Source organism: Portunus trituberculatus, chromosome 38, assembly GCF_017591435.1.
Source record: "Portunus trituberculatus isolate SZX2019 chromosome 38, ASM1759143v1, whole genome shotgun sequence".
NCBI classification, from domain to species: domain Eukaryota; kingdom Metazoa; phylum Arthropoda; class Malacostraca; order Decapoda; family Portunidae; genus Portunus; species Portunus trituberculatus.
The window spans coordinates 15,150,352-15,176,596 of NC_059292.1; the positions used below are offsets into that span (position 1 = coordinate 15,150,352).

At 39.7% G+C, this 26,245-nt stretch overlaps 1 protein-coding gene across 1 annotated transcript in view; it reads right to left on the minus strand.

Annotated features, from left to right (window-relative positions):
• LOC123515170 overlaps positions 1–26,245 on the minus strand; it is a 105,701-nt gene that overhangs the window by 70,114 nt on the left and 9,342 nt on the right. The window contains exons 2-4 of the mRNA XM_045273670.1: positions 17,515–17,665; positions 4,588–4,657; positions 3,666–3,775 (exon numbers count right to left, since the gene is read on the minus strand). Coding sequence (XP_045129605.1) covers positions 3,666–3,775; positions 4,588–4,657; positions 17,515–17,665 — 331 coding nt within the window. The remainder of the gene's footprint in view (positions 1–3,665; positions 3,776–4,587; positions 4,658–17,514; positions 17,666–26,245) is intronic.

A 26,245-nucleotide genomic window follows, 5' to 3' on the forward strand; every position in this document is an offset into this window, starting at 1 on the left:
AATTGTCTGACATGAGAGGTGCCACCGTGCCTAACAATTCTTGCTGAAAAGACTGCAGAGCCAGGAAAACAACCACCATCTCCAGGTGGTTGATGTGAAACCTCTGCTCCTGTGGAGACCACACCCCCAAGATGAGTGTCCCCCAGATGAGCATCCCAACCCTGAAGAGACGCGTTGGAAAACAGAGACTGTTCCAGAGGAGCCATCACAAAGGGAGCTCCCCTGAGAAGGTGACCCATATCCATTCACCTTGAGAGGTCTGCCACACACTACTGTGAGGAAGGAACCCGCCACCAGGGTGGGTCCAAAACTGCCCTCCAGTGTTTTTTCAAGCACCACTGAAGGAACTGAGAGTGCACCCTTCTGCCCGGGACCAGTCTCTCCAGGGAAGCCAGATGACCTAGGAGCAACTTCCATAGAGACCTTTAGAAAACTCTGTGCCACCGACAGAAACCAGCTGACCCTTTCTGGTGACAGAAAAACCAGAGCCCTCACTGATTCCAGCACCATGCCCAGGTACTGCTTCCTTTGGCTGGGTACCCAGTCTTATTTGGGCAGATTGATCTGAATACCCAATAGAGCACACAGCCGCAAAACAGCCCAGATGGTGCCTATGCACCCTGGAGAGTGGGCCCTGTGACCAGCCAATTGTCCAACGGTGCAGGGAGATATCATGTCGATGAGCCCACGAAGACACTGGCGCCATCACCTTGGTGAAGACCTGCAGGGCAGTAGCGAGGCCAAAACAATGAATTTTGAACTGAAAAACCTTGCCTCACCAAACAAAAAGCAGGTAATTGCAAGAACAAGAGTGGATTGGAACTTGGAAATACATGTCCCTCAGATCTAGAGACACCATCCAATCTCCCACATTCATGGACTCCAAAACTGTCGCCACCGTCTCCATCCAGAACAGGCTGACCACTAAAAACTTGTTCAAAGGCAAGATGTCAAACGCAGGTCTCCAACCCTGTTACTTTGGGTATGAGGAACAACCGGCATAAAAGCCTTCTAGCTTGCCCACTACAAGCTCTATGGTCCCTTTGCCTAACATGTCCTGCACTACTAAGTCCAAGGTCACATGACTATCCAACCCCTCTGAATAACTCACAAACTCTATGGGTCTCGTAGACAAAGGAGAGGGACACAAAAAGATGAGAACATTCCCATAACGCTGAGTCTTCACTACCCACTCTCCTGCCCCAACCTCTATCCACTCTCTCCAGTGCTGCTGCAGGCAAGTGCCCACAGGCACAAGAGTGCAAACTGCTTCCCTAATGAGATTTACCCAAACCTTTGGAATCCTCCACTGCGAGAACCCCTGTCTCTAACCTAACCTAACCTAACCCCCATACCACAGAAGAGAGTGCGCATTGCTGAGAAGCCAAGTGTTCATTGTCCAGCAACCTGGCCACTATAGCTGGATCAAATAGAATGTTGGTAAAGGGAAAAGAAAGGAGTTGGTGCTTCTCCCTGTCAGAAAAGGTATGAGGCAAGGAATCCACTACAGCCTGCCTCCATAACATAAGGAGTCTACAACATAGCTCCTCCGCAGGACGAAGAATGTCCTTGTAAGCCTTAGCCAGCGTCGACAAAAATTCCAAAACACCCTGCTCCGTGCTAGAAGCAGCACCAGCCCATGTGGCCAAGAGCCATTGAGCCACACACTTTCTTCATTTGTGCTAAAAGACAGGAGGAGACAGAGACCACTGGGTTGCCTACCGGCCATAGATCACCCATCTCCTCATTAACTGGAGGAGCCAACAAGACCCCCTCACGCAGATAAAATTATCTGGGCCGGCCATACCACTCTCTAAACAACTGAAAATTGGCTGAGCAAGGCTTAGGCTCCTTTAGGGACCTACATTGGGCTTCCTCACAGATAGCTTGAGAGTAAGTGAGGACTGGCAGGGAAAAGCTGAGCCCTGTGCCCTTTCTATACCCATAAGCTGAGATGAGGAAGGAGCCTCAGGTGAAGGCAGATGAAGATAGGCCCTCACTTGGCCTATGAGGTGCAAAAACACGGAAACACCTTGACTGGGAGATACTTCCTCCTCATCATCCTCACAGGTCCTGGCTGCGGAAAAGGGATGGCCAACTGGTATGGGAGCCGAAAGACCTTGGCTCACCCCACTGCCACCAGGAACAGGAGCTGGTTGGCCAGTCTCAACAAAAGCCTTCTGAATAAGTGGAAGGCAGCCTGGCCCACATGGTCCAAACCACTGCGAGGAAGAAGATGGCTGCCAGGCATGGGAGCCGAGGGGCACACAAGGGATATGAGTCTGGTCGCCCGGCATGGGAGCCTTGTGGCTGACACCAACACTCATATTCTGGGTAGGGAGAAGGCCACCAGACATTTTAGCAGCATGGCTGAGGCCAAACTCCACCTCCGAAGAACGTGAAATAGTCTCACCTAGGCCTAATCCGGTATGATAAACTGGCCACCAGGCATGGCAGACACCAGCCTCAACATCCTGGAAAGGAGTCTGGCTGCCAGGCGTGAGAGTTACATGGCAGACACCGACCTTTGTATCCTAAGTAGTGGGGCGGCCACTAGGCATGAGAGCCAAATGGTTGTCAACAATCCCACCACTGTAACCACTGCCAAAAGTATCAGGAGCACTGGGCATTTCCTTACCTGTACCACATATTAAACCACAGGAGGGGATAAGAAGCTGGCTGCCAGTCATGGGAGCCGTATGACAGACACCACCATCAATATCCTGGATATGAGTCTGGGGTCCAGCCTGCCCTGGCCTCTGCATAACACTGCTCATTCCCGGCTGGGAACCCTCTACCTGGGAAGCCTGAGTCTGGAAACCAGAGACGGGAGAATCCTGGGAAGAGGAGAGGAAGAGGGAACACCGATCCAAGATCTCTTCCATCCTGCACATATGTTTCTGCAGCTGCCATGACGTACACTTACTGGAAGAAGAAGCCTTCCTCCTCTCATTACGGTCTTTAATACTCTCCAAAAGACGTAGAAACTGGTCATGGGACAAGGTCTTACAGTAATCACAACAGGAAGCAAGGCTACAAAACACCTCCCTACATGACAGACACTCTCCATGAGGAGGCAGACAAACCAAAGAGCAACAAAAAGCAAACCCAATCGCAGCTGGGGGAGGAGGAGAGAAATAAAAAAAAAAAAAAAAAAAAAAAAAAAAAAAAAAAAAAAAAAACAGTGCAAGCACTGAGCCAAAGACAACATGTAAGCCCTGTGACAGCAAAGAGGCAAATGAGGGAATTGGCCTGCTGGATGGTACCTGGGAGTAGAAAATGGTCTGAGTGTCTTCTCAAAGAAAACAAAAAAGGGCAATTCAAGCATTTCTTTCGTTTCTATTTCTCGAGCTCTGAGAATGAAGTTTAAGCAATAATTAATAATTATGGAGAGTAGTATGTGTAATAACAAAAGATTGTTTGAAAGACATCATAGTCTCATTCAGTATTTCTTTGTGACAAGAGTAAGATCAAAATGTCACCTCACAAGTTTGCAGTTTACTGCTCACAAATTGAATGCAGTGTATGAATAACTTACAGACCCAAGAGATAAAAACATTATTGTAAAGTTGCTGTATCTCCATAGAGATACTTACAATGGATTCAGAGGCACCTAGAATACATCACAGCACAACAAAAAACAAGAAATAAGAAAAGTATCTTACCGAACTATAGTCATTAAAATCGTCTAGTGTGGTGATTCCTTTCCCTATGATATTCTGCTTATAAAGAGGAGTTGCTTTTTTGGAATTGATTGAAGCTTCAACTGCCATTGCTGTAAAGAACAAGGCTGCCTTAATAAAGAATGATAATGCAACATGACTGCACATATTTCTTTTCTATACAATGATAAATAATTATTCTATCTATCAAAAGATTTCCCAAATTTATAAAGCTTGGCTTACAAGAAATAAAGAGAAGCATGCAAACCTAGGTGCCTTGGTATATTCATAAAATTTGGAACCATATTCAAAGAATATGAACATGGATCAAAATCCGATTATAGTATTAAAAGACAAAATGTTAAATAAACTGATGAATTATAATGGCAATAATCATAATAATAATAATTATATATTTATCATTTACTATCAGAGTTTGTGTATATATATATATATATATATATATATATATATATATATATATATATATATATATATATATATATCATACTCTATAATCTTTATCATGTACTAAGATAGATGTTTTATACGATGCAGAGATTATGCATGTGCTTTTACTATCAATAGAATCATCTGATCAAACTGTCATGAAAGCAGGGACTCTAGTGTGCTTCTCTCAACTCTTGAAACCATAGACACTCAAACTCTCCCCTCAAAATATGATGAAATTGAATGAAGAACATGTAATACACATCAAGCTAATGTAGTTATGAGTACAAATATTTCAAAGAGCATGTAATACATATCCAGCCAATGTAGTTCTGAATAAAAATTATTCAACTTGAAACATTTATTTGAGAATAAAAATCAATAATTAAGGTTTAGATACATTAGTGAAACATACTGATTAATTTTACACTAATGTTTATAATGTGTAACCTAAAATTATACAAAAAAGACATACTCTTGCCATGAAGATTATAACCACGAAGTTCACATATTGCCTTCCAGCCATCCTCTTCATATGCCATGTGCTGCAAGTAAACAAGATATATCATATATACACATAATCACATACATATAATATTCCATGTATGAAGTATGGTTCACACACTGCCGACACTGCGCTGTCAAAACGTTGCTAAGCAGCTCCCAAAGAAAGTGCTTCAGTAGGCGTTGGAGCCCGACCTAGATGTATGTATAGGGGGGGTAGGGGGTCATAGGGTTCTGTTTCCATAATAAATAAGTTTTGGATCGTATAGAATGGAGAAATGGAGGGAGAAACAGAACTGGGTGGCGCAGCCAGACGTAAGACATCAAAACAAACGCCAGGTTATGATAATCAGGAATTTACAGAAACACATTTTGGACTGAGGAGATTGACTGAGTATAATATGGATAAGGATTTTCTGGATTTAGAGATGAAAGAGGCAATATGAGGAGGTTGATAAACATGGAAAGAGATAAGGTAGATGAAGGAAGTGATGTCAAGTTTAATGGACAAGCAGGACAGACTGATAACAGAAAACACAGAGCTGAGATTGAGATTAGTTGAATGTGAGGTAAGTGTAATCAATCAAGAATTAAAGGAGATACAGGAGATAAAGAAACAAAATGATATACTAAAAGCTACATGTCATGACTATGAAGACTCCTTAAGGAGCCTACAGAGAAAAAAATACAGAATGGGATTGAGGACAGAGTAGAAACTGGATTGGGTGAAAACAAGCTGAAGGAATTACGAAATGCATGGAAGCAAGAATAGGAAAGGAAGAGGAAAGTTAAATTTTCAGAGGTAGTAAAGAGACATTCAGAAAAAAAACGAAAGACACTGTTATACAAGTAATTAAGGAGAAAGAAGATCTAGTGAGAGATACACAGTGGATAACAGGAAATGTTTCATGATTTTTGGGATGAAGGAAAAAAAAACCAAACAAGTTCATGAGAAAGTGTGAAGAGAGAGAACTGGCCAAAACTATTATCAAACAGGTCCAGGACAGCACACAGGAGCTGGAACAGGTGAAGGAAGTGATTAGGTTGGGAGGATTTACTGGATGGGGTAGGAGACCAATGAAAGTAAGAATGAGACTGCAGGTGGCAGTGAAGGAAATTATGACAAGGAAAGGGAAGCTGGTCTATGATACTGAATGTAAAGACATATGGATAAAAAGAGGCATAAACCTGGAGGAGAGGGAAAAAGGGAAAGTGCTAAGAAATTAAGCTGAGGAAAAAAACTAAAAAAAGACGGAGATCGAGAAAAAGAATTTCTACAGGAGGGTTCTAGATATGAGACTAAAGTGGTATCTAGGAAGGAGGAGGAGGTTGTGAAGGAGGCAAGAAATTAAGAATGACTTATAGTAATATAGATGGGTTGTTATCCAGCGTGATGGGAGTTAGGGATTATTTGAAAGAAAAAAAGTCAGATGTAATGTGCATCAATGAACCAAAACTAAGAACGGAGATCCATGTTAACTTCAAGGAGGAGGGATATAATAGCTGGAGAAGAGACAGGAACGGTAAAGGGGGAGGAGTGTTAATAATGGTTCGTGATAATATATGTGTGGAAGATGTGCAATATGGTGAGGGCAAGGTGAAAGTAATGGGAGTAACAATCAAAACAGAGGAATTAAAAAAAAAGGAAAATCATAGTTACATATGTACCACCTAAGACAAATACATGGGGAACTGAGGAACATAAAGATATGCAAAGAGAGATGATTAAGTGCTTAGATAATATAAGAAGAGATGGAAGAATACTATTAGTTGGAGATTTTAACTGTAAAAGAGTAAACTGGAGAGAGAGATGAAAGTAATGGATAATGCTGGACAGTGGAGCGAGGAAGTCTTACAGTAAGTTAACTATGGTAAATACAATGGACCAGTGAGTGGAGGAGTCAGCAAGGTACAGGGGGGAAGAAGAACCATTGTTGCTTGACCTAGTATTCACAAAGAAACCAGAGCCCCCTCCCAACATACAATATATTACTCCAATGGGAAGAAGAGCTAGAAATACAAGAAAAGGATGAGAAAAGACAGAGATGACTACAAAAGAGATTAAATTATGCAAGAGCAGATTTTGAAAAATTAAGGAACTTTTTTGCTGATATTGAAGGGAGAAACATTATGTATGAAAGGACATTACAAGGGAAATATGAAATATTCTTACAGTAATATAATGAAGGAGTAAACAAATACATACCTTTTTATAGAGTTAAGAAAAAAATACATGCTTGGTACAATGCTAGATGCACAGAAAGCAAAAGATAAAGCTTGGAAGAAACTCATAAAACAAAGAAATAACAATAACACAGTATAAGGATACAAGAAATTAATGTATTAGAGGAAGGAGAGAGGAAGAAAGAAACTTTGAGAAAGATGTGGTGAGTAAAAGCAAAAACGAACCCAAGCTTTTCTACAAATTTATAAATGGCAAAATGAAGAACAAGGAAACAATAGAAAAAATAATTAAAGGAGGCAAGACATACCAAACATAGAAGGAAATGTGTGAAATAATGAATGAGAGTTTCAAAATGGTGATTTTACAGAACCTAATAGGACATTACATTGCCAAGGATTACAGGAAATCACAGTGCACAAAGAGAATATTGGAAGATTATTGGATAATATGGATGTCAGAAAAGCAATGGGGCTGGATGGTGTATCAGGCTGGGCATTAAAGGAATGTAAAGAGCAACTGCTGGATACAATTTGGGAAATAATTACAAGTTCACTGAATGAAGGTAAAATTCTACTAGAATGGAAGAGAGCCAACATAATACCAATATTTAAAGGAGGAAAGGCAACTGAGTCATTAAATTACAGACTGGTGTCACTTACACGCATTATGGGAAGTTATGTTAAATAACTACAAACAAAAATGGGTTAAACATCTGGAAGAAGAACAAGTAATTTCAAACAGATAATTTGGGTTCAGGACAAGACGGTGATGTGTGTCGAACTTATTAAGCTTCTACTCAAAAGTAATAAAAGGACTGGAAAGCAGAGGCAGATAGGTGGACACAGTATACCTAGACATAAAAAAAGTTTTTGATAAAGTCCCTCATGGAAGACTACTTTGGAAACTAGAGAAAATAGGAGGACTGTGAGGAACTTCTTTAGAATGGACAAGGGATTATTTGAAGGACAAGGAAATGAGAACTGTGATCAGAGATACATACTCATCTTGAGGTAAAGTAACAAGCGGAGTGCCACAAGGGTCAGTGTTAGCCACCATTATGTTTCAGATTTATGTAAATGACATTCACAGTGGAGTAAACATTTATATTAATTTATTTGCTGATGATGCAAAGCTGCTGAGTTATCAAAACCCAGGAAGACTGTTTGCTGTTACAGGAAGATATAAACAAAATTTATGCATGGAGTAAGAAGTGGAAATGTCACGTAATGGAACTAGGAAAGAGCAAAAGAAGACCGGTATGGAGCTATCTGATGGGAGAGGAACAAACAATGAAGACTAAAGAGGAAAAAGATCTAGGAGTGATTATACAGGAGAATCTGAATCCCGAAAAACACATAAGCAAGATATTTGGATTATCATCTAAAATGTTGACTAATATAAGAGTGGCATTTCAATTCATGGACAAAAAGATATGATGAAAAAAAATTATCACAATCATGATAAGTCCAAAGCTGGAATATGCAGCTATGGTGTGGTCTCCGAGCTCTAAAAAATGTATAAGATTAGATTAGAACGAATACAGAAGATTGCTACAAAGATGGTGCCAGAACTAAAGGACCTAACATATGAAGAAAGGCTGAAGGAAATGGGACTGCCAACCTTACAAGATAGAAGAGAACGAGGAGACCTAATAACAATGTACAAGATAGTCAGTTAATGGCATTGAAAAGATAGACAAGGAAGACCTGGTGCTGGTGACAGAAGACAGAAGGACAAGAGGTCATATAAAGAAGATCAGGATGAGGTGTGTATTGGAAAATACAGTCTTTAACACAGAACAGTGGAGAAGTGGAATGCACTGAATAATGAAGTTGTTATAGCACATAATGTGCATAACTTTAAGGAAAAATTGGATAAATGGAGACAGGACACCATGAGCCCCGCTCAAACGCTCTACCATACAACTAAGTAAATACATGTAAGGCTCTACTCATACCACTCTTTCAAATAGGATGGAATCAAAGGCCTTTCATCTTATTAACTCCTCTTCTCTAACATACTGTTTTCAGTCTCTCTCTCTCTCTCTCTCTCTCTTGCTCTCTTGCTATATTCTACTGATATTTTCATGTTAATTCCATGCCTCCTTTCCTCCCATAGCCTCTTTGCACAAGATTCTTCTTTCTATCCTATCTTTTCTCCACTCTCTAACACAAGAGTTAAACAGTATCCTCAATGATTCGTCCTTTTGTCTGAATTCCCTGTCTGCTTCTGTATTTTTTCTTTCCTATGACCAAAGCTGTTTTGTGACTAGGTTGTCCCATACTGACACAAAGGAATTAGTTTGACTTGTAGAGCTAAGAAGCCAACATATGGCAACAACTTAATTTGACTCCTAGTACAAAGAGACTGATATATAGCAGAAGTCTGACTTGCAGAACCAAGAGATTGATGATTGTCCCTATTTTTTGGCTAATTCTTTTCAAATCTTTTAGAAAACCTGCAGTTTCAGTGGGCCTTTTTTTTTCATGTTTTGTTGCCCTTGGCAAGTCTCCCTCTAGCATAAAAAAAAGAAAAAAAAAAAATGAGGAAACAAATAGAAACATACGAGAAGTACCACAGCATTAAAGCACCACCATGCAATGCTACACTGTTGCATTATATTGGAGTGTGTACATCCAGATAATTAATCAGATGTGTCTGGTTTAGTATCCAGACATGGTTATGTCCAGACGCTGACAAATCCCGTTACTGAGCATCTAGATATTGGAAGGATCACTATCAAGCATATCTAGATAATAAAAATAAATATGTATGTACATACAGGTAACTCTCAATTTACGCGTGTTTGATTTACGCGTTTTTGTTATAATGCGACCAAAATAATATTATAATTAATTCAATTTGCACGATCGGTTTGCTTATACGTGATTTGGCCCAACCGCATTTTCAAACTGAGCGCCAGACGCAATTTCAAACTGCGCGCCACAGAGTTCTGCAGCTGGCCAATAGGTGGGAGCTCCGGGGCTGGATCCAAGAAGCAGGTTGTTGTCTATGTTGGTACAGACAACCTCCACAGCAACCTCACATACCAACCTTTGTAAAATAGCATCCACAAAGATTCGTTGCTGTTGGTGGGTGGAGTTTGGTAGCCCGCCTAAAAGTGCTCATTGGCTGCCAGGAGCTGGATCCAAGAAACTTTAACAACGTCAGAGCAACCTCCTGCCACGAAACGGCATCCATGAACGCTTGGAGGGACGGTGACGTGGTTGCTATCAGGTTGCTCTCAGGTTACTGTCTTGTATATGCATTTATGTTCACAAAACAACACTTCTATTAGCTTTTTACAAACTTTGCCCCCACGAAAGAATTGTTTTGTAATGCATAAAGTGAAATCTTACATGGAATACCAAAAAATAAAGCAGAGATGAGATCGGCCACAGACGAGGTGGAGATTCGCAGCGACGGAGTCGAGGTTATCCTCATGGCATGAGCACATATGAATACTAAGATATGATATTCATTATAGCAGGCAATAGAGGAGAGAAAACATAAATATCACGGTGAAAGCAACACGCAAGCTAAAAGGGTCACAAAAAGAAGAAGCGGCTGAGCCGCCGCGACTCTCCGCCTCGTCTGTGGCGGATCTCATCTGCTTTATTTTTTCGTATTCCATGTAAGATTTCACTTTATGCATTACAAAACAATCCTTTCTTGTGGGTAAGCTTTGTAAAAAGCTAATAGAAATGTTGTTTTGTGAACACAAATGCATATATAAGACAGTAACATCACCGAGAGGTGGTGTTCCCAGCAACCTCAGAGCAACCTCGTCACCGTCCCTCCAAGCATTCAGAGATGCCATTTCACAGCAGGAGGTTGCTCTGATGTTGTTAAAGAATCTTGGATCTAGTTCCCGCTCTTCTCATGCCTCATTTGCAGTCTGCCAGCACTAAGTACAGACAGAATCTCTTCAATCTGCTGATTCACCAAGATGGCCCCAAAACGTCCTTGATCTTCTTCTGCATGTGGGGTTATTTTTGATAAGTGGATTTTTGATAAAGTGGTAAAGCTCAAAGGAAGATGGTGACTGGTGTGAGTGGGGAAGGCAGTGACGCAGTGAGTGTTGTGTTTACGTATTCTTTTTGTTATTTTCTTATCATTTTTTGTTTTCTCTTATTATTTCTTGCTTTTTCCTTTACTTTAAATACACTTCTAGCATCTAGAATGGTAAATAATAAAAACATGTTAATTTAGCCAAATAAATAGAGTATTTTGTACAAATTTTTTTGGACCACATCCCGCATCCCCCCTATTATCTATTGTTTCTTATGAAAATTACATGTTTGTTTTACATGAATTTTGACATACGCGATGCCTCTTGGAACGCACCTATCGCGTAAATCGAGAGTTACCTGTACTTTGTATTTTGTACACATTTCTGTACATAGCTCATATACCTGAGCATACAAATTTTCAATGTGAATAAACCACTTATTTTTTTTTTTTTTTTTTTTTTTTTACATTACAAGGGCACTGGCCAAGGGAAAACAGTGTTGGAAAAAAAAAAAAATCCCGCTGGTTGCCAGGCCCTGTTAAAAGGAAATCTAAAAGGAGGGTCCAGTTAACGTAAGAGGTGTCTTGACACTCCTCTTTTGAAAGAGTTTAAGTCATAGGCAGGTGGAAATACAGACACAGGTAGAGAGTTCCAGAGTTTACCAGTGTAGGGAATGAAGGAGTGAAGATACTGGTTAACTCTTGCATTAGGAAGATGGACAGAATAGGGATGAGAAGAAGTAGAGAGTCTTGTGCAGCGAGGCCGCAGGAGGGGGGAAGGCATGCAGTTAGCAAGTTCAGAAGAGCAGACAGCATGAAAACAGCGGTAGAAGACAGATAAAGATGCAACATTGCGGCGGTGACTTAAAGAATCAAGACAGTCAGTTAGAGGAGAAGAGTTGATAAGACGAAAAGCTTTAGATTCCACCTTGTTTAGTAAAGCTGTGTGTGGATCCCCAGACATGAGAGCCATACTCCATACACGGGCGGATAAGGCCCTTGTACAGAGCAAGCAGCTGGGAGGAGAGAAAATGGACGAAGACGCCATAGGACACCTAACTTCTTGGAAGCTGATTTAGCAAGAGTAGAGATGTGAAATTTCCAGTTTAGATTTTTAGAGAAGGATAGACCGAGTGTGTTTAATGTAGAGGAGAGGGGAAGTTGAGTGTTATTGAAGAAGAGAGGATAGTTGTCTGGAAGGTTATGTCGAGTAGATAGTTGTAGAAATTGAGTTTTTGAGGCATTGAACAAAACCAGGTTTTCTCTGCCCCAATCAGAAACAAGTGAAAGATCAGAAGTTAGGCGTCCTATAGCATCTCGCCTTGAGTCATTTAATTGTTGTTGGGTTGGGCGTCTGTTGAACGCTGTTGAATAATGCAGGGTGGTATCATCAGCATAGGAGTGGATAGGGCATTGAGTCAGATTTAGGAGATCATTGATGAATAATAGAAAGAGAGTGGGTGATAGGACAGAACCCTGTGGAACACCACTGTTGATAGTTTTAGGGGAAGAACAGTGACCGTCTACTACAGCAGCAATAGAACGATCGGAAAGGAAACTGGAGATGAAGGTACAGAGAGAAGGATAGAATCCGTAGGAGGGTAGTTTAGAAATTAAAGATTTGTGCCAGACTCTATCGAAGGCTTTCGATATGTCTAGGCCGACAGCAAAGGTTTCACCGAAGTCCCTAAAAGAGGATGACCAAGATTCAGTTAGGAAAGTAAGAAGATCACCAGTAGATCTGCCTTTACGGAAACCATACTGGCAATCAGAGAGAAGGTTGTGAGCTGATAGATGCCTCATTATCTTCCTATTAAGGATAGACTCAAAGGCTTTAGAAAGGCAGGAAATCAAAGCTATAGGGCGGTAGTTAGAAGGATTGGAGTGGTCACCTTTTTAGGGACAGGTTGAATGTGAGCAAACTTCCAGCAAGAAGGATAAATAGAAGTAGAGAGACACAGATGAAAGAGTTTGACCAGGCAGTGAGCGAGTTCGGAAGCACAGTTTTGAGAACAACAGGAGGGACTCCATCCGGACCGTAAGCCTTCCGAGAATCAAGGCCAGAGAGGGCCAGGAAAACGTCTTTATAAAGAATTTTAATTTTAGGGATGAAGTAGTCAGAGGGTGGAGGAGTAGGAGGAATATGCCCAGAATCATCCAAAGTTGAGTTGGTAGCAAAGGTTTGAGCGAAGAGTTCAGCTTTAGAAAAGAAGAGACAGCTGTAGAGCCATCTGGATGAAGTAAAGGAGGGAAAGACAAAGAAGTAAAGTTGTTAGAGATATTATTGGCTAGATGCCAGAAATCTCGAGAGGAGTTAGAATTGGAAAGACTTTGACATTTTCTATTGATGAAAGAGTTTTAGTAAGTTGGAGAATAGATTTGGCATGATTACGGGCAGAAATATATAGGGCATGAGTTTCAGCAGTTGGATGGCTACGGAACCGTTTGTGAGCCGCCTCTCTATCATTGACAGCACGAGAACAAGCAGAGTTAAACCAAGGCTTTTTAGCTTTAGGGTTAGAGAAAGTATGAGGAATGTATAGCTCCATGCCAGAGATAATCACCTCTGTTATGCGCTCGGCACAAAGAGAAGGATCTCTGACATGAAAACAATAATCATCCCAAGGGAAATCAGAATAGTACTGCCTTAGTTCCTCCCATTTAGCAGAGTTAAAATGCCAGAAGCACCTCCGCTTAGGCGGGTCCTGAGTCTGCACTGGAGTGATAGAACAGGTAACGGAAATTAGATTGAAATTTGATACAACACTACTGTTGAACCTCAATAACTCGGGCCACAATAACTCAGATTTCGCGATAAGTCGGACTCTGACCGCCCCAGGGACTAAAGTCCAAGTTGAACTGCCCAACAAGCTTTTTTTTTCACTTTTTATTTTGTTTTCTATTAACATTATCAAAAATCTAATTCCAACAAAAAATTACATTTTTGTTGAAGTTTGAAATGATACCAAACAAAAATGGATCACAGTTTATACCGATTTTGAGAAAGGGGATAGTCGTCTGGAAAGTTGTGTCAAGTTGATAGATGGAGGAATTGAGTTTTTGAGGCATTGAAAACTACTAATTTTTCTCTGCCTCAATCAAAATCTTAGAGAGATCAGAAGTAAGGCATTCTGTGGCATCCCTGTGTGATCTGTTGACTTCCTGAAGGGTTGGTCATCTTTGAAATGTCCACTCATCAGTGTAGGAGTGGATAGGGAAAGAAGTTTGGTTAAGAAAGTCATTAATTGAAAACTACTAATTTTTCTCTGCCCCCATCAGAAATCTTAGAGAGATCAGAAGTAAGGCGTTCTGTGGCATCCCTGCGTGATCTGTTGACTTCCTGAAGGGTTGGTCGTCTCTGAAACGTCATGGAAAGATGTAGGGTGGTATCATGAATAATAGAAAGAGAATGGGTAATAGGACAGAACCCTGAGGAACACCTCTGTTAATAGATTAGGAGAAAACAGTGGCCGTCTACCACGGCTGCAATAGAATGATCGGAAAGGAAACTTGAGATAAAGTTACAGAGAGAAGGATAGAAAACCGTTGGAGGGCAGTTTGGAAATCAAAACTTTGTGCCTGATTCTATCAAAAGCTTTTGATATGTCAAACACAACAGCAAAGATTTAACTGAAATCTCTAAAAGAGGATGACCAAGACTCAGTAAGGAATGCCAGAAGATTACCAGGTCCATAAGCCTTCTGAGGGTTTAGGCCAGCAAGGGCATGGAAAACATCATTATGAAGAATTTTGATTGAAGACATGAAATAATCTGAGGGAGGAGGAGAGGAAGGGACAAGCCCAGAATCATCCAAGGTGGAGTTTTCAGCAAAGGTTTGAGAGAAGAGTTCAGCTTTAGAGATAAAAGAGATGGCAGTGGTGCCATCAGGATGAAATAAAAGAAAGAAAGACAAAAAAGTAAAGTTATTGGAGATGTTTTTGACCAAATGCCAGAAGTCATGAGGGGAGTTGGAGTTTGAAAGATTTTGACATTTTCTATTTATGAAGGAGTGTTTGGCAAGTTGAAGAACAGACTTGGCATGATTCCAGGCAGAAATATAAAGTGCCTAAGATTCAGGAGATGGAAAGTTGAAGTGCCTTTTGTGGGCAACCTCTCTATCATGTATAGCACAAGAACAGGTAGTGTTAAACCAAGGTTTAGAAAGTTAAGGTTGAGAAAAAGAAAGAGGAATGTACACCTCCATGCCAGACACTATCACCTCTGCATTTATGCGTTCAGCACAGAGATGGGTCTCTGACACGAAAACAGGTCAAATCAACATAATACCTCCTCAGGTCCCACCTATCTGACAGAGGTAAAACGCCAAAGGCACCTCCGCTCTGCGGCATCCTGAGGAGGGAATGGAGAAATAGGACACGATATAGAAATGAGATTGTGATCTGAGGAGCCCAACGGAGATGATAGGGTGACAGCATAAGCATATGAATCAGAGGTGAAGAAAAGGTCAAGAATATTGGGTGTATCTCCAAGACAGTCAGGAATATGAGTAGGGTGTTGGACAGTTGCTGTAGGTCATGGAGGATAGCAATGTTGAAGGCTAGTTTACCGGGATGGTCAGTGAAGGGAGAGGAAAGCCATAGCTGATTGTGAATATTACAATCTCCAAGGATGGAGATCTCCGTGAAAGGGTAGAGGGACAGAATGTGGTCCACTTTGAAAGTTAAATAGTCAAAGACTTTACTATAGTCAGAGGAATTAGGGGAGAGATAGACAGCACAGATAAATTTAGTTAGAGAGTGACTATTCATTCAAAGCCACATGGTAGAAAACTCGGAAGATTCAAGAGCGTGGGCACAAAAGCAAGTTAACCCGTAAACTGCGGCACTCACATTCAGAGGGTGTCTCCTGGTGCGGCTAAATCAGCGAACGATTGACTTTCAATGAAAGATATATACTTTATAAAGATGTGTCACAGATATTTCATTTCACAATTCTGTAACTCAAAATTTACTGTAGCTACCATATTTCTAAGTATTTTTCGCCACAAAAATGGATTTCTGGCAGTATCTGGAGGCATTTTGGAGAGCGGGATGGGAGGGGGGAGGTAGGGGGAGGCAGCAGGGGGGATTCACACAGACAGCTTGTTGCCACTGTTCATCGACGGGACAGTGTTGTCAACGCTCGAAGAGACAACATTGAAGATTCAATGTTGTCTCTCTCTCTCTCTCTCTCTCTCTCTCTCTCTCTCTCTCTCTCTCTCTTGCTTGCTTCAAGAGAAATAAATGATAAAACAAAAGTATTTTATTTCTATAATGGCAATTTCCGTATAAGTAATATTCTTTCCATTATTCTGACACTAATATTTTGAATCGCAAATAAAGTAAATGGCATCAAAGTATATGGAGTAAATAACATACATATGGAATGGATAAATTGGTCAAATAAAAATGCATATGCACTGGTAATGGTAATGCGAAATATTGTTCTAGCCTCCTATTATTTTACAATTTATTTTTTTTCTCTTTCTCTCACACACTTTGCTCAAAATAAATAAGTGAAACAAAAATACTCTTGCTTGGTTCACAATAAATAAAGTAACGAAATATTAGTTCCGTGTAAGCCACAATAACATACATATCATACTATATATCTGTGTGTGTGTGTGTGTGTGTGTGTGTGTGTGTGTGTGAGAGAGAGAGAGAGAGAGAGAGAGAGAGAGAGAGAGAGAGAGAGAGAGAGAGAGAGAGAGAGAGAGAGAGAGAGAGAGAGAGAGAGAGAGAGAGAGAGAGAGAGAGAGAGAGAGAGAGAGAGAGAGAGAGAGAGAGAGAGAGAGAGAGAGAGAGAGAGAGAGAGAGAGAGAGAGATAGGAGCGACAATGAGTCATGACTCATGACGCACGGTGCAGGCCGGGCCGACACGTCTGACAGTGTTACAAACGTCTAGTGAAGATGGTCTTGTTTCCATAATCTTATTCGCTTTATCTCTTTTCTATTATACAAAAACAACTTCTATACTACTAAATTATAGCTTCCTCTTACCATACATGAGACTCAAACTCTAATATCTATGAGAGGAATGCAATGTCAACTAAATAAAATAAAAACAGTGGTTTCATTGTTTTCCTTTATAAATATGATATAAATAACCAAATTCTTATTAGAAGGAAATAAATTACTAAAAGAAAGGTTATTAGAACACAAAAAAATAATTTCAAAGAAATACGAATCACGGGAACTTTATGGTGCCTGTTTAAAAAGAGCACTTCCAGAAGGCGTACAGCAGTTTGCCGCCAAGCCACCCAGAAGGCATACAGCAGTTTTCGGGTTAAGTCGTTGCGTGCATAGACGCAACATCCAGCTTTGGAGCAAAAACAAGAGTAGAGAAAGTAGGAAGAAACAGAGAAGGGGCTACTGTCAGTTGCCTCAGACAGCTGTGTTTCGGTGAGGAAAAGAAGATGAGGTTTAGTAAAGGAGAGGTGGTGTTCCACAAATTGAAAAATTAGATCTAAGACTGCAAATGTTGCAGAAGTTAATGAAGAAAACATTGAGGGAGGTGTCAAGACATTTTGGGCTGTCAATGAGCAGTCTAACCTTGGGACATTTCTGTTTCCCTCCCCTAGAGGGAGACTCCGAGGCTGGATTTGGAATCGCCATGGTAAGTGCATGTAGTTTTATGAGAAGTATATGTATGAAGTTAACAAAATCAGAATATGTACAAAATAAAACTTTTTGTCTACTTACCACAAAGCCATAAAATTTGCCCACCATGACAACAGCCTCAACAACGGGCCCATAACGTGAGAAAAGATAGTAAAGGTCATCTTTAGTTGCAGCTCCAGCCAGATTGCCACAGAATATCTTGAAAGTCTTCTGCACCTCCCCCCCAGGCATTCTGGAACAGATATATCATGTAGTAATAAATATCCACACACACACCTCCACCACTGAGAGCTGTCCTTGATTAGAAGATAATGAGGTGGGAGTCATGCTAGGGTTGCTTGCACTGTCCTGTGTCAAGAAAGTTGGTGGAAAGTGCAAGAACTGCCAATTACAACTTTGATCCCTGCTTTGTTTACACCTCCAACCAGGATAGTCTTTAAGGCAAGCTACAAACTTTTCTGGTTTTGGAGAGGATGAAAGAAGAAATGAAAAGAGCTTTATGAGAAGAATTATTGAGCTAGAGAGTGCAATGACAGACACAATAAAAAATGGAAAAGATAGAAAGAATGGTTGAAATTTTGACCACAGAGAAGAGTTTTTAAAAGTGTATCTGTTGATTTACACAAGAAATTGGCATAATATAAGAAGAAAACAATGGAGTATGAAGGTAAGGTTGATAAACTGAATGTAAAGCAAGAAATTTAGTAGGAGGAACAGCAAGAAAAGAAGTTTTTTAGGAAGATTATCCAAGAGGTAAATCATGGTATGTTAAGGGAAAAGGTTGTTCAAGTGATCAAGCAGAAAGAAAATTTGGGGAGAAATGCAATAGAAAAGTAAAGACTGTAATACTTGGTTTAACTCCTTCAGTGCTATAATGCATTTTCACTTGCAATTTTATAAGCTTCAGAAACTTATGTGGTGATTAAAATAGTGAAGATTCTGGCCATTAATCTTCTGACCTCCACAGACCCTTCCTAATATCAATAAAACTGTCTGTCTCACCCAAAACTCATGGTGAAAATGTGTCCCAGGGTTAAAGGGGGAGTGCATAGCAAAAGGATAGGAGAGAAAAGAAAGAAAAAAGAGGTGTGTGAACAAAATAGTGAGGCCAATACAAGACAAGGAGCTGACAGAAGAGATTGAGGAAATTTGAAGATGGACCACATATGTTGAGAGTGGTCAGTGTCCCATTAAAATAAGGTTTAAGACACAAGCTACAGCAGAGGAAATAATAAGCAAAGCTTAGAAACTGGCTACAGCTGAAGAGTACAAACAATGGATAAAAAAAAGACAGGACCAGGGGAAAGAGAGCCACTACAACTGAACAAGAGCAAATAAAAAATAAATAGAAAAAAAAAGCAAATAAAGATCAGAGGTAGAGAAGTTTTACTGAAGGATCATAGACATGTGGCTGAGGATGTAGTACAGGAGAGAGGAAAATGACTAAAAGGAGGAAGGAATAAAAAATCTGTTTACAAACATTTCATGTCAGATGTGTTGGAAGTAAAAGATTATAAGAGAAACTAAATACCATGGAAATTGTTAAAATGAGACTAGTGACTTTATGTGGACATCTTAAATATTTAAGATGAAAAATACAATCTCTGCAAAGTAAGCAAGGTGGAGGTACAGTAAATCCTCCATGTAATGAATCTGCAACCTAACCTAACCTAACCTAACCGCAACTTGTGGAATGTAAACAAAGGGCGCATCATTGTACCGCATACAAAACTTATGTACCACATTTCCACAAGGCTTTCCATTTTATCCATTGTAGAGTCACGAGTTCAGGTGGTTCTTTTAGCTTGCAAGGAAGATACAGTCTCACCAGCATTCTTAATAGTCTGCTGACTTGAAAATAGTAGAGACAGTATATGGAGTCAAGATGGTGGCCAGCAATGCTATAGTTTTCTCGTCTCTTTCGTGTCTGTGAATAATATCCAGCTTCACTTCGAGAGTAAAAGACTTCCTGGTCTTCTTAGGAACGCTAGGCCACATTGCAGAGCATTTTGGTGGTAAGTTGAGCGAGTGAAGACGAGCTGCTGCTGACGCTGTCATGGGAATGAGTGGTGCGTGTGTTGTCCATGAGAGGCTTGATCTTGATCTTGATTCTACAGGTGTCGCAGGATTTCTCCTGAGGCAGGCCTTAGTATTTGCGGCTCCTGGTGTATTCAAAAGCTTGTTGGCTTGCATGATATGGCAGGGCTTTCAAACTCGGAAAAAATTACCTGGATAAAACTTCGTTAAAGCGAGTTTGGTGTTCGTTAAACGAGCAGATGGTAGTAAAATGAAACCTTCGTTGTGGCGAAATTTTGTTGTGTGAACCTTCGTTAAGCAGGGGTGGGGTGGGGTCGCCTGTATTTCCATCAGATATAACGGATCTTCGGATATAAAGACAGACCCATCCCCATTTCGTCCATTATATCAAGAGTTTACTGTATGACGCTCCCAGTAAAAAAAAATTACATTGGAGGTTACTACTTGTGGGATGAGGGGAATCATAAGTACTGAAAGCAAGTTTAAAAAAAACTCTGGGAAGATGCTGAAATACTGTGTGACTTATGTTCACCCGAAATCCAATTTATGGGGAGAGGAAGAATACTAGAAAAAATACTAGAAGAGACAAAGTATGTTTTATCTAATGTCTTTAAAAAATATGAAGATGATCTAGTGATGAGAGACTTTAATTGTAAAGAGGTATCTTGGGAGAGTTGGACCAAAGAAGGTAGTGAGACATAATGGGAAATAAGTTACTGGAATTGGCTGTTAAGAAAATTCTTACAAAATTAATAAAAAAAAAGACACAAGATTCAGAGTGAATGAAATACCATCAAGGAACAAGCCATAGTAGAGAAGTAAAAGTACAAAAGCCCAACAGGAAAGAGTTATTAAGTATTGAATCAGTCTTTAGTAATGGGTAAAACCATCAACAAAAGAAAATAATACCATAGGAAAAAAGCACCATCCAACTGGAAACAGGCAGATATGAACCCAATTCACTAGGCCATAAGAAAAGAAAACCAGTTACACAACACTAACAATTCTCATTCAACTACAATTACTCTGTCCTATTATCACTCTTGTGTGAGAACTAGACAAAGTTGATCTGGTCCTTTGCAAGATATTTATCTAGAAAGGTAGAATGATCAGGGACTGAGCCTGCCTATGATGACACTCAACACTCAAGATACATACCCAACACTCAAGATACATACCTTACCCCATAACAATAAAGATAGTACAAGTGCCACAGCCTAAATGGAGTTTGACTGCTTTCTGATTTTTTTTTTTTTTTTCCAATTAAACATTAAACTGCTAATCAAAAGTTCATCTTGCAAAATGAGCTTAGGATCCTAACTTTTCTTTCATCATGTAAGAGGAAATCTGTCTGATAGAGAGAAAAATAAACAGATGAAAAATAAAAGAACAGAAAAAAAATAAACAACAAACAAAAAATAAAAAGAAGCCTCATTGACAATATATATCCCTGACTGTTGCAATAGGCAAGCTAACAGTTTACATGCATAGGTGCTGCAAATTTCTTGCCTCAAAATCAAAGTGACATTAAATCTTTTTTTATCCATGTGTTAGACAACTGTATGAAACTTTACTTCCATGACATCTCTATTATCCTTCCTGCCTCACTGACCTAATGTCACAAACTTTTCTTTATATGACTTTTGCACTTCCTAAAGAAATCCTTCTAATATCACCCACATTATTCTAATGCCACGTACACACTTGTAGTTCTAACATAAAAGGAATGTGTTTTTTGTCACAAATACAGAGTGATTTATCCTATCCCATCTATCAATAATCTATATAAACTCCGTAACAACATCGACAATTTCCTAATGTCATGTACTTAATGCCATTAAAACTGCATATTCACTTTGAAGATTAAAAGGATGAGTTTGTAAACCAAATCTAATAAAACAAGCCCACTGGCAATGGTACAATAGTATCTAAGTATTGGAGAAGTGGAAACAAGTATATACTTAGTATATCTAAATCTAAAACAATCAATGTGATATAAACAATATAATTACTTGAGAGAGAGAGAGAGAGAGAGAGAGAGAGAGAGAGAGAGAGAGAGAGAGAGAGAGAGAGAGAGAGAGAGAGAGAGAGAGAGAGAGAGAATTTTTCTACTGTTGCATATTCCGACTTTGGATGTATCATGCTCGTAATAATATTTTTCATCATATCCTTATCAAAATATTGAAATGCCACCCTAATATTAGTCAACGTTTTATACAATGATCCAAATATCTTACTTATGTGTTTTTTGGGGCTCAGAGTTTCTTGTATAACCACTCCCAGATCTTTTTCCACTTTAGTCTTCATTACTTGTTCCTCTCCCATCAAATAGTTCCATACATACCCTTTCCTAATTCCATTACATAGCATTTCTTGGTATTGAATTCTAACTTCCACTTCTTACTCCACTCATAACTTTTGTTTATATCTTCCTGCAGCACCAAACAGTCTTCTCAGGTCTTGATTACTCTTAGCAATTTTGCATCATCAGCAAACAAATTAATATAACTAGTCACTACGTTCTGTCTATCATTTACATATACAGTGGAGACTCAATACTCCGATGTCCTAATGCTCGAACTTTTCAATACTCTAACACAAAAGTTTGATTTAATACAAAAAAAAAAAAATACCTGATAGTCGTACATCCACACACATAGTTGTAAACAAAGGCTCCCTGGCGTCCCCATTCCCACCTCCTCCAGTTGAGACGTGCTGCCGCGGTCATCAGAATAACATTCTCCTGTGTTCTATATGTAGTTTTTCACTTATAAACTTACATTAACTTATTAGTGGTGAAAATATCTGGTAATCGAACAGCTTCACACATGGTTGTAAACAAAGCTCTGGCCTCTCCTTCCCTGCTGTTGCCATTGTCCTGTTCAGATATCAATATCACTGTTAATACCGAAACGATATATCGGTATTCCGGTATACGAGATACCAGTGTGCATCTCTAGTCCTACCACAGTCGTGACAAAAACAACATTCTCTTGCATTGTCTGTACTTTTTCATTTAGAAACTTATAATGGCACCAAAGAGGCTTGTTAATGGTGAAAATAATTAATCTAGTGAGAGTGCAAGTGTTACTGAGCCAAAGCCTAGTGGTTTCACAGGAATCACCCAAGGAGACGAGTTACACTAATGGTTTCACAGGAATCACACCAGGAGACGAGTTACCAGATGTTTTCATGGATGATGACTCGTCCTCTGGCGACTTCCCTTTTCCTCCCCACCCTTCTCCCCTCCTTTTTCAACATTATCCATCACCAGACTTCACTTAGGATATGTACAAATCAAAATTGAGAAAAAAAAAAAAAAAATCTATAAACTTAGGCTTTTGCTAAGATTAGAACGAATTTCCTGATTTATAAGTATTGATAGTTGAACTTTTTGATACTCAAACAGCCATTTGGAATAAATTCAGTTTGAATACTGAGTCTCCACTGTACATGGAACACTGATCCTTGTGGCATTCCACTTGTTACTTTACTCTACGATGATTATGAATCTCTGATCACAGTTCTCATCTATCTGTCCTTCAAGTAATCCCTTATCCAATCTAACATTATTCCTCTCAGTCCTCCTATGTTCTCTAACTTCCAAATTAGTATGCTATGAAGGACATTATCAAAAGCCTTTTTTATGTCTAGGTACAGAGTGTGTGTATTTACCTACCTAAATAAATACCTGTGCATGGTGTGTGTGTGTGTGTGTGTGTGTGTGTGTGTGTGTGTGTGTGTGTGTGTGTGTGTGTGTGTGTGTGTGTGTGTGTGTGTGTGTGTGTGTGTATTTACCTAGTTGTAGTTTTACAGGACCTGGGCTTTATGCTTGTGTGGCCCCGTCTCCATATCTACACTTATCCAATTTTTCTTTAAAACTATGCGCACTCGTTGCTGACACCACTTCCTCACTCAAACTGTTCCAAGTCTCAACACATGTTTGCGGGAAACTATAATTTTTAACATCTCTCAGACATCTTCCCTTCCTCAGTTTCTTACTATGTGATTTTGTGCTTCTTGTGTCATATTCTTCTCTCAGGTTTAGTTTCTCATTATCCACTTGATTCATTCTGTTAATCAATTTATAAACATGTATCAGATCCCCCCTCATTCTTCTCTGTTCCAGGGTTGGTAGACCCATAGCTTTTAGTCTCTCCTCATGTCATCCCTTTAAATTCTTGTAGCCATTTTTTGTAGTTTTTCCATTTTCTTTGTGTGTTTCTTTCTATGGGGGTCCACATAACTCCTGCATATTCTTATTTTAGTGTAATTCACCACGGTCGCCTGCTAGTCACCCAGCCAGTCTTCCCCATTACGAAGCGAGCTCAGAGCTCATAGACCGATCTTCAGGTAGGACTGAGACCACAACACACTCCACACACCAGGAAAGCGAGGCCACAACCCTCGAGTTACATCCCATACCTATTTACTGCTAGGTGAACAGCGGCCACACATTAAGAGGCTTGCCCATTTGCCTCACCGTGCTAGGACTTGAACCCGGCCCTCTCATCGAGCGTGCTAACCACTACACTACAGTGTGTGTGTGTGTGTGTGTGTGTGTGTGTGTATTCACCTAGTTGTAATTTTACAGGGCCTGGGTATCATACTCTTGTGGCCCCGTCTCCATATCTACACACATCCAACTTTCCTTTAAAACTATGCACACTCCTCACTGACACCACCTCCTCACTCAAACCATTCCACACCTCCACGCATCTTTGTGGGAAACTATATTTCTTCACATCCTTCAAGCATATTCCCTTGGCTATCTTTTTACTATGCGATCTTGTAGTTCTATTTAAGTTTTCCTCTCTCAACATCATTTGCTCATTATCCACTTCATCCAGTCCATTCAACAGTTTATAAACCTGTATTAAATCTCCTCTTTCTCTTCTTTGTTCCAAGGTAGGCAAATTCATTTCTTTTAATCTCTCCTCATAGGTCATTTCTGCCAATTCCGGAACCATTTTTGTTGCCATTCTCTGCAATCTCTCCAACTTCCTTATATGCTTCTTTTTATAAGGGGACCAAACCACTCCAGCATATTCCAATCTTGGTCTAATTACCATACTAATTAATTTCTTCATCATATCTTTATCCATATAATGGAAGGCTAATCCAATATTTTTATCAAATTATACGTTTCTCCAAACATCTTATCAATATGAGCCTCAAACTGCCCATGGTCTTGTATTATCACTCCCAAATCCTTTTCCTTTTCCACCTTTTTCAACACTACTTCTTCACCCATCTTATATGACCCTCTTGGCCGTCTTCCACTCTTCCCCATCTCCATCACATGACTTTTGCTCAGATTAAATTCCATTTGCCACCTCTTGCTCCACTCCCAAATCTTATCCAGGTCTGCCTGTAAAATTTCACAATCTTCTTCACTCTTCACACACCTACACAACTTCGCATCATCCGCAAACAAATTAATATAACTGTTTACTCCCTCTGGCATGTCATTAATATATACAAGGAAAAGTATTGGTGCCAGCACTGAGCCTTGTGGGACTCCACTCTCCACCACCAACCAGTCCGACTTTGCATCCCTTATTACCGTTCTCATCTCCCTCCATCTCAAGTAGTTTTCCATCCACTTTAACACTTTTCCTTTCAGTCCTCCATAAATCTCTAATTTCCATAACAGTCTCATGTGAGGTACCTTGTCAAAAGCTTTCTTTAAATCCAAATATACACAGTCCATCCATCCTCTCTCTCTTGTATTTTGTCAACCACTCTTGAATAAAAGCTCAGTAGATTTGTTACACATGACCTCCCTTTCCTGAAGCCAAATTGATGATCCGATAATAACTTATGATCCTCCAGGAACCGTATCCAATATTTCTTTATCACCCTCTCACAAATCTTACCGACCACACTTGTTAGAGACACAGGTCTATAGTTAAGAGGCTCTTCCTTACTGCCTCCCTTATAAATGGGCACCACTTCAGCTCTCTTCCACTCTACTGGTACTTCCCTGTTTCTAATGAACACCTTATAATATCATATAATGGATCAATCAATTCTTCTCTACACTCCTTCAATAATTTTCCTGAAACTTCATCTGGTCCCATCGCTTTATCATCTTTAAGTTCCTCCAACATTTTATATAACTCCTTTTAGGTATCTTAATGTCATCCATGTGCACATTTCCTTGTACATTCTGAGGCTTTACAAACATTGTTTCTTCAGTAAATACTTGTTGAAACCTATTATTTAGCAATTCCGCTATATTCTTAGGGTCATCTACTATCCCTTGCTCTCCTTTTAATCTTTCAATGGACTCTCTCTTTTAAGTTTACCATTTATGAACCTGTAAAACAATTTTGGATGTTCCTTACTCTTGTCTACAATATCTTTTTCAAATTTTCTTTCTTCCTCCTCCTTACCCTCACATACTCATTTCTCGCCACTCTATAATTCTCCTTATTTAGTATATTCCTGCTCTTTTTCCATCTTTTCCAAGCCACATCTCTCTTTTCCTTAGCCTTAACACAAGTTGCATTAAACCAATCCTTTCTTCCTTCCTCTCTCGGTTTATACTTTGGTACAAATTTCATAACTCCTTCTTTATAATATTTCATAAAAATCTCATATTTTTTTTGCACTTCTCTGATTTGTAACATCTCCTCCCAATCTAATTTTCTGAAATAATTTTTCAAACTTTCTGTGTCCATCTTTCTATAATTCAATCTACCACTCCTGTATGTCTCGTCCTTCCTTCGCTGTGTTGTTGCTATCTGCATTTCCATAACCACATGATCAC